General features: G+C 36.8%; 1 protein-coding gene across 5 annotated transcripts; it reads right to left on the reverse strand.

Annotated features, from left to right (window-relative positions):
* Positions 1-1954: 1954 nt before the first annotated feature.
* LOC149000154 (uncharacterized) lies at positions 1955-9180 on the reverse strand. Of its 5 annotated transcripts, none has more exons than XR_016170825.1 (5): positions 8548-9180; positions 6512-7607; positions 6073-6393; positions 3394-5953; positions 1955-1989 (listed from the first exon to the last, which is right to left on the reverse strand). XR_016170825.1 is itself a non-coding variant. In XM_089140773.1 (4 exons), exons 1-4 carry the CDS (start codon positions 8868-8870, stop codon positions 3563-3565), a joined length of 4131 nt encoding a protein of 1376 aa, XP_088996899.1. In that variant the 5' UTR covers positions 8871-9180; the 3' UTR covers positions 1955-3562. The 5 variants fall into 5 exon arrangements, 1 of the variants encoding a protein (XP_088996899.1); XR_016170822.1 differs by having other exon boundaries at positions 1955-3305; XR_016170823.1 differs by having other exon boundaries at positions 3128-5953.
* Positions 9181-9403: the final 223 nt, after the last annotated feature.

The following is a 9403-nucleotide window of genomic DNA, read 5'->3' on the forward strand; positions in this document are numbered from 1 at the left end:
GTTATATACTTAATTTGGGTTGGGGGTGGGGGTATTTAGGGTAGTTAGGTCTCCTTTCCATTTTCTAACTCCAATTCAATGGATGGGGATAAGGACATGACCTAATCTACAAACTTGTAGTAGAAATCTATTTCATAATGTTGGTCATAGATTCTGCCAAATTATGTGCCCCAAAACCCTAAAATACGTTGATAAATATATCTGGGACTCAAATAAATATAAATTTGCCATAAGGAAACTTATAGGAATAAATGGGCAATTAGGTATTATATTCCCCTAACCTTATAGGAATTTCATTCTCAAAATTTGATATATTTATGATCCAAATCATGTACTTTTTCCCACAAAACAATTTCTTAGTTTAGACATGGGCATTACAATCACTACAAAAATATTGCTTTTAGTGGCAGTTTTTTCTGCCACTAAAAGTGCCCAAAAAGCGCCACCATTTGTTTGGTAGCGGTTTTCTAAACCGCCACAAATCCGCCACGAAATGTGCCACAACCATTTAATTGTGGCGGTTTCTGGTACCACACATGTAACATGCAAATAGTGGTGGTTTTCTAAAACCGCACTAATAGTAGGAAATGCTGACGGATAATACCGCCACTATAAGTCTTTGCACAATTAGGTAGGGGGAAGGAACCCCTACTAATTAGCTATATATTTAGTGATATACAGATAATAGCATAAACCGCCACAATTTTAATTATTTTATGTTTAAAAGAAAAGAAAAATGAAGCAAGATTAATAAACTAGAGTGAAATTTAGTGACATTATCTAGGTGATATTTAGACTTGATGTTACATCAAACCCAGGAAGAAGAAGAAAAAAAAACACAAATTTGGCACTTGGGCATAGTATCAAATAGAGAAGTCCGCTAGAGCAAGCAAGCTCCTCTTTGATATGACTATGCTTCATCCTCTTTACTCACTCATGCTTCATCCTGTACCCTGTGAAACCATCTTATGCCTGGTAAAGTGAATAACAAACCCCCGTCTTTGACCAACTCTATGGAGACCTCAGGGGCTTGGTTCCAATATCCTATGCCCCACAAAAAAAAATGATAAGATCAACCTTAAGGATCTGCAAGAGTGTAACATTTGACTTAAACAGAAAAAAATCCAACAATAAGTATATAGTTTCAAACAAGTATGTAGTTTCAAAGAATTAGGGGTTCAAACAAGTATATAGTTTCACATTACAGGAAATTTTATCATACTAATCAGTTGCTGTGTCATATACAATGAGAGTTACCAGATCACAAATCCAAAGACAAGAGAATCAAAACCCTTACAATATGCTTCTCTTTCATTTGCAGAGACAGGAGTAGCAAGAGAACCCTGCTGAGTACCATGTGGATATCCAACCAAGAAGCTCAAAACACCATTGGGTGGAGGGACTTACAGTTATATATGGGGACAGAGGTCTCAGGGGTAACCAATGTGGGACTATTCACCAAACAACTCAAACTTATGGTTGAGAGGGGTTTCTAAATCCATGCTGAGAGAAAGAGCACACAAGCCAGCTGGCCAGTGGCCAATGCTACGAGGTGGCCTACTTTGGGCTTAACTGTCAAGTATTTAAGGACATGGGCTGTGAAGAGAGTTGGCCTGAACACAAGGAAGAAGGAAATGGCTACAGGAGATTCTATAGGAAAGAAAGAACTTTCTATTGAACTTGCACAAAATCTCAGTCATAAGTTAAATGTGAATGTAAGCCCACATACAGAAAATTTTGTAGTGCACCTCTAAAATCATAATATATATGCTATTAAGAAAGATGGAAGAAAGTACTAAGACTACATAATGCTATTAATACATAAACCACCTCTTGGTTGCTGACAAAATCTTCATACCATTAAATTTATATGGTGGTGGAGTTACTGAACTTCTGTAATAAATCTTCCATGATGTGCTGATAATTCTTAAAGCCTGGAATCAAGTCATTGATATTGAGCCTAGGCTTGAATTGCGCCAGTATTCCAGCCTGCAACAAGATACCTGATTAAGTGCATAAGCATGCACACTGAGGCTCACAGGAGATTCTAGAGAAGAGAGACCCATGAATCTATCAAACTGTGAAGGCAAATCAAATGATAAATCCTACAGGCATTGCATTTTATTAAGCCAAAGCAGTGATGCAAAACAATGAAAAACCCAGAGAAATTATGCCTATGAAGGAGGAGGTGAGATGAAGCTTTCCTGAAAATAATTACATCCACTATTCTCTTGACTAGTCAAAATTTAGCAAGAAATTTGAACCCAATATATTCAAGGAATTCAAGGAAGGGCTTTCAGTTTAATATTTCAACAAACACAATGGTCTATTCAAATTAGATTTCAGCCTAGTGCTAGAACATGTGAAGAAAATAAAGAATATAATCAAGACTCAAGAGCCTTGAAATGATAAATGATCAGGTAACAACTATAGAACAACATGAGAACAATTAGTCAATGCTGTTGTGACCATGATTGAATCGAAATGCTAAGTTCCAGCCAGTTATTATGTGTATCTCTACAAGATCTTGGATTATCAATCACTGATCTATTGAAACTTATCATATCAAAAGTCTTCTTTGAACAACTATCTACAAAACCACAAGTCTGAGTGACCCAACTGGAAGAAACAAAACACTTAGTTTACTTTGCAATTCCTCTCCTGCTCTTTCACTCTTACCCCATTTAGATTAATATAAAACATTCCCGTCCCAAAAGGCTAGCAGAAAGGTAAGCAAATTGCAGACATCAGAAACTCTACCAGAGTTTTACCCTTTATATTAATGAAGGATAATAAGATTTTTTACAGGATCATTATGTAATAGAGTTATCATTAAAATGTCACAAAAAACACAGTGCAAAACAATAGACCCCCCCCAAAGTCAAGTTAACAAATGCTTTGGATTCAATGTCAACTACTTGCACTAGGACTAAATACTCAAATTGGAGAATAACAGAAGCTGGAGTATGTGCAACAAACATAAAGCAAGAACAAAATGTTACATCTAGAATAGGAACCACAAACTTTATATATCTAATTAAGGGAAAGAAGAATCATCCAAACTGTAGTCCAAATAACAACAGAGGGCACGATAAGAAAATCACACCGATCTGAAGATTAAAGATACCTGAGACGGAGTTCTATAATCAAATGTCCATCATGGATGCCTTCTTGAAAGGTTCATTATCAATTAGACTTTACGCCGACTAGTCTCTCTTTCTTGTCTTTTTCCAAGTGAAACTTTTCTAGGATCTGATTTCCATATAGACTTTTCTCGGACTTCTTTTCAGGGAAATAAACCAGAACTAAGAAGTCCACGGGTCATCATCCGAAATTAATGCTTAATCAGACAAAAACAAACAAACAAACAATACATGTTGAGAGAGAAAGTACCTTTCCATGGATACTCTGTTTCTGATATGCCAACAGCCAGGAATTCTCTTGTGATCGAACCATTTAGCTTGAACAATTTCTTTGACTGTGTCAGAGCTGGTAATTTTACCACCTATCTAAATTGTCTAATGTCCAAGACCTGCAAAGGCATTCATCAACAGCTCCAATCTTAGTGAACTTCTTTTTTTTTTTTTGGGTAGATCTCAGTGAACTTCTTGCAGCATCCGATTTGTAGCTCCTTTAAATTTTTAAAATTCAAGAGATCCGGTAATCTTTCCAAGTTCAGAGTCTTCAAGAATTCCAATCCATTAACGCCGTGAATCTCGATTGGATTCTTCAAGTTTGCAATCCTTAGATTCTTCAAGTTCTGAAGGTTTGACAGATGAAGAACTTTTAAGGAACCACACGCACTAATATCCAACCTTTCCAAGAACCCCAATCTGCCAATACCTTGAATCTCAGTTAGATTCTCGCAGCCTTCAATCACAAGATGCTTCACGTTTTCTGGCAGAGTATGTAATCTTTCCAAGGATTCACAAGAATGGATGGTCAATTCCTCTAAGAATTTCAACCCGTCAAAACCAACAATCTCACTTAGATCCTTGCAGCGTAGGATCTGTAGAGAACTCAAATTGTTGGGCAGATCCGATAATCTTGGAATGAGTGGGCAATCTGCTATCGTCAATTCTCGCAGGGACTCCAATTCACTGAGGTCTGGAATATGGGTTGACTGCTCACAGTCGAAAATCCGCAATATCCGCAACTCTTTCAACCTTAAAAGATCAGCATCATTTTTAGGGCGCTCAATCTTGGACAGTTGCCAACTTTCATTGATGATTAACCTTTTCGAATCTTCCGCGAATAGTAACATATTCATGAATTTGAATGCATGACCAGCTTGAATATCAGTCAGGTTCTCGCAGTACGTGACATTTAGCTTCTCTAAATTTTGAAAGTTTGAGAGACCTGATAATCTTACCAAGGATGTACACCCTCCAATAACCAAGATCTTCAAAGACTCCATCAATCCGTTAACAGTTTGAATCTCAGTCAGCTTCTCACAGTCTATGACCTTTAGCTTCTTTAACTTTTGAAAATTTGAGATATCTGGTAATCTTTCTAAGGACTCGCACTCAATAATATCCAGAGTCTCTAATTCGTCTAAGACTTCCAACCTGTCTAAACCACAAATCTCACTTAGATTGTTGCAGTCGCTAATCCGTAGATGCTTGACGCTTTTTGGCAGAGGTAATCTCTCAAGAGATCCACAGGAACCGATATTGAATTTCACTAAGAATTCCAGCCTGTCTAAACCACGAATCTCACTTAGATCCTCGCAGCCTAGGATCTTTAGAGAAGTCAAATTGTTGGGCAGATCTGATAATCTTGGAATGAGTGGGCATCCTGCTATCATCGATTCTGGCAGGGACTCCAATCTGCTGAGGCCTGGGATATGGGTTAACTTCCCACAGTCCTCAATCTCCAATATCCGCAGCTCTTTCAACCTTGAAAGATCAGGAGGTAATGTCTCTAATGATGTGGCCCCATTTATCCTTAACTCTTGTAAGCATTCATAGTACTCAAGGTGCTCAATCTCGGACAGTTCGGGACATCGCATGATCTCTAATTTCCTCAAGCTTTTCGAATCTGGCAGGTAGTGTATTTTTCTCAATGATGTGCAGTACAGTACCTCCAATGCCTCCAGAGAATCCATCCCCTCACCTCCAAAATCAGATATGAAGTGCTTGTCATCCAGCTTTAAAGTCCTCAGATATTTTAGATATTTCGAGCCCCTCAGTTTTGGTATCTTCTTTAAACTCTCACAGTCTTCAATGTTGAAGTCCACCAAGGAATACATTTCCTCGTCAACGCCTTCAATTTCTTCTAGCTTGGTGCAATTACCAAGATCTAGGCTCTGTAAATTCGTCAAGCCTCCTGGTGTACTTGATAGTGTTACCAATGAGTTGCAATTTTTGGCACAAAGTCTAGTCAAACTCGAGGGAAGAGCTGAGATATCTCGAAGTAAACCACAGCTTGAAGTATTGAGGCTAGTCAAACTTGAGGGAAGACCTGGGAGGCACTTAAGTCGTTCGCAACCACTTATACAAAGCGTTGTCAAGGAGATCATGCAACCCAATTTCTCCGGCAGCTTTTGTAGAGTGTAGCAGTCATTTAATTTGAGACTTTGGAGAGCAGTCAACCGACAAAGTTCATTTGGGAGCTCCTCCAGACTGCCGCAATAACTTAAATTAATTTCTTCCAAGGAGATCAAGTGGCCCAGCTTCTCCGGCAGAGTGATTAGATGGGCACACTCCTCCAAATTGAGCCTTTTGAGTGACGTCAACTGGTGAATTTCACTCGGCAGATCCTTCAATTGGTTGCAATGATCCATATCTAATATGATCAAGTTCTTGAGATAATAAATGGATTTATCCATCACCTTCAATTTTTCACAACCTCCAAGAATCAGTTCCTCCAGGAGTCGATTCCTTGAAACATCAGGAGTTCTAGATAATTCATCACAACCCCTGAGTTTTAGAACTTTCAGACAGATAGCCACCTACAAAATTGCATTTATATAGTAATTAGCTCGAGAAGGACAAAATAGAGATTTTCTTTTTTCCTGCAAGATTTCACTATTAACAAATTTCATGAAGTAGAAAATTAATTCCTCCAAACCTTAATGTGCTGCCAGCCAATCCATTCGTCTGACATTTCAGAATAGGATAGATCAAGAATAACCAACTTTTTTGGATGGAAGATGGGCAGTTGATATTCAGACGGACGAAATGCTGTCCAACAAAGCCATCTTAAGTTTGAAAAAGAATTAGTGATGTTCTCAGGAGAATTTCTTTCAGGTAACGTCCTTTTAAAAGCAGATCCTATAACATTAAGTAAGCTCAGTCCTGTCATTGAAGCAATTCCTATCATTGAAGGAATTCTTTCAATCGGAATCCGATCATCTTGTCGAACAATGAGTCCTTTAATGGTACTTGTTCCCTACAATAACAACCTCAATTAAGTAAGAATAAAAGAACACCTAATTCACAAAACTCCTCACAAAGAATAATAATTATCATAATAATAATAATAATTATCATTTTTATTCAAAACCTACCGTCAGTGTATCGAGTACTTCAAAGGTCTCCTCCACCGACCATATTCGAGAACGTTTTCCTGCTTCGCGTCCATTTTCTTCACGAACAATATATCTTCCCAAATCCCGAAGTTGATCATGCATCCTTAGCTTATTATCTCCATCGATCATTAGCAATGACCTTGCACAGAGAGTATCAACTCCCTCTTCAGCGAAAAAATCACACCCTTTCCAAAAGTAACATGCAATGTCTTTATCGTCTCCAATTAAAAAACAAGCAATGTCAAGAAAAATTTCTTTCTCGTCAGCATCTAACTCATCATAACTTACTTTCAACCTTTCAATGACATCGGTATTTGGAAATTTTTGCAATTTCTTTAACACATTTTCCCATTTTGATCTTTTCTTTATTGAATATAGAGATGAGCCTACAACTCTAAGAGCCAAGGGAAGTCCTCCAGTGGTTTTCACAATCATTGTTGAAAGATCCAAATAATCAATTGGAGGTTTATCAGCTTTAAATGCATAATGGCTGAAAAGGACAAGTGAATCTTCTGAATCCATTACTTGGGGTTCATAAGTCCTTTGGTTTGGGGCAACTATGATGTCCATACTCCTACTTGTGATAATGACCCTACTTCCAATACTAAACCATTCACCATTTCCAACCAAAGACTCTACTTGATCACTTCTATTCACGTCATCAAGCACAATAAGAACTTTTTTATTGCAGAATTTTTCCTTGATCAGTTGAATTCCATCAGACACATTGGTAATATTTTTCTTTTCTTGACCCAAGATATCAGTGATAAGTTGGTTTTGCAAATATTCAATCCCATACTTTTCAGCCTTGTCACGAACATCTTCAATGAATTTATGCTGTTCAAAATGAATGAGGACTTTACTGTAAACAACCTTTGCAATTGTTGTTTTTCCAATACCTCCAAGGCCATGGACCGCTATAATTTTTCGGTCATTACATTTAATATCTAAACAGTCCAGCATATTTTCAATATGAGAATGAATCCCAACTAGGTTCTCAGGAAGAATGGACCGACTCTTGTGCAATTCAATCCGAATTGTTTTAACAACTTCCTCTATTAACTCCCGTTCGTACCTACATAGTTGAAACAAACTTAATAGTAATAAAAAAATTAGGTGATGAATGATATATATATACTGAAACGGAATACTTAACAGGGAAGAAACGTTAAGTGGATTTATATTTGGGTTTCATATGTTTGCTTTCATTTTTGCATGAATTCTCTATCAAAATTGTCCATGATAGCTATAGTAGTTTACCAAGGGTTGTAGTAGGCTAAAGTTCTCCATCTAATTGTTCATTCTGTTGTTTCAGACAAACAACTTTGGGGTTAATTAACAGGGATAATATAATATAATAAGTGCTTAAGTATCTTCTCATGTGCACAAAAATTATTAAAAATATTAGTTAAAATGACATTTTTTCTAGAGACCTACTAAATTAAAAAAACAAGTCCATGCAAAATTAAAATCAACCTCTAACCAACGGGGTTGGTCCAAGTGGTAAGCAACTTGGTCCGCTTAAGCAAGGTTCCGGTATCAAAACCTTGTGGATGCAAAAAATCTCCGCTGGGAGACTCACCCACCACAGCCAGGTGTACGACCCGGGTCGAACATCGGATTAGTCAGGGCAAAGCCTTGGAAACCGAGGTTGGCAACCAAAAAAAAATCAACCTCTTCTTTATTTATTTTATTTTCTTATATAGTAGATCTAGTCAATTTTAACTTAATTTAAATAAAAAAATCTATAAATAAAATTATGTTTAAGCTAATTTTGGAACATAAAATAAAAAATTACAATGAATTCCGGTAAGTAAAAATTTATTAAAAATAAAAAGTGTTTTAATTTTAACTTGCCCATAAATAAAGTTGAGTTAGAGTTATTTATTTTCTTATGTAGTAGATCCAACTTGGTGACTTAATTTATGGTGGAAAAATTAAAAGAAAAAATTAAGTACATACTATACCTTAAATTTTATGGAACCAGTAAAATAGAAGTGTTGAGTTGGATTTACATGCCCTCCTTCAAATGCCATCCGACCAGTTCTCCGACCTCTTTTACAGCTTCTTTCCATTGCTGTACGTCCTTCTCTTCGTTATTATTTTGGTGTTTCTCAAAGACTTTAGCATCTATTTCTAGTAAATGCTTCTGATATTCGTGGAGGCACAAATTGTATTCCGCAGGGGCATTCACATTGAATTCTTCCTCATTTCTTTTTTGTTTTTTTGGTAAGAATTCTTCTCTCATTTCGTACATCCCTTGGTTCAATTCTGTAGAAAATGGGAAAGATGACTTGATTCTTTGTCTTTTTGCATTTGAATATCTCAACCAATTCATTGAGACACCACTTGGTAGAAGTATAATGCTTCGAAAAGATAGGAATAGAGATTTTTGACTCTTGGATTGGAGTGATTAGCTCAGGACTAATCTTGTATCCCTTGGGGAGTTCATCCTCATCCCTATACGTTCGAATTCCAGCTCCAATCAAAGCATGATAGAGGTGATCGGCAAAATTAGTACGAACATCTTTACCACAAAAGCTCAAGAAAACGTCAAAACGCCAACCTTCAGACGCCGAGGAGGAAGAGGAGGATGACATTCTTACAAATTCCTTGAAAATCAATCAACCGATCCTTTGAAATGTGAATGCTGGGTATTCCGAAGCGTGATAACGTATTTCAACTCTTTATATTTATGAAGTCAAGTCCGTCTTGGATTCCAAGCAAGTGGCTCGTTTTATATTCTAATAAAGAAGATTAAAATTTTAAGAAGAAATAAAAAAATTAAAAAAAAAAAAAGAGAAAAGGAAACCAAAGTAACATGCAAATTGGTAAACGGACATCAACAAAACGACAAAATCATTATAGCTG

The sequence above is a fragment of the Hakea prostrata genome, chromosome 11 (assembly GCF_041222555.1).
Source record: "Hakea prostrata isolate BN-2017 chromosome 11, UWA_Hpros_2, whole genome shotgun sequence".
NCBI classification, from domain to species: Eukaryota; Viridiplantae; Streptophyta; class Magnoliopsida; order Proteales; family Proteaceae; genus Hakea; species Hakea prostrata.

Bases quoted from the DNA above. Each gene is read 5' to 3' on its own strand.
- LOC149000154 (XM_089140773.1), bottom strand. From the start codon at position 8,870: ATGAATTGGTTGAGATATTCAAATGCAAAAAGACAAAGAATCAAGTCA. The intron at 7,608-8,547 runs GTAAATCCAACT...TCAACTATGTAG, and splicing joins TGGCATTTGAAGGAGGGCAT to GTACGAACGGGAGTTAATAG. The intron at 6,394-6,511 runs GTAGGTTTTGAA...TTGTTATTGTAG, and splicing joins AAGTACTCGATACACTGACG to GGAACAAGTACCATTAAAGG.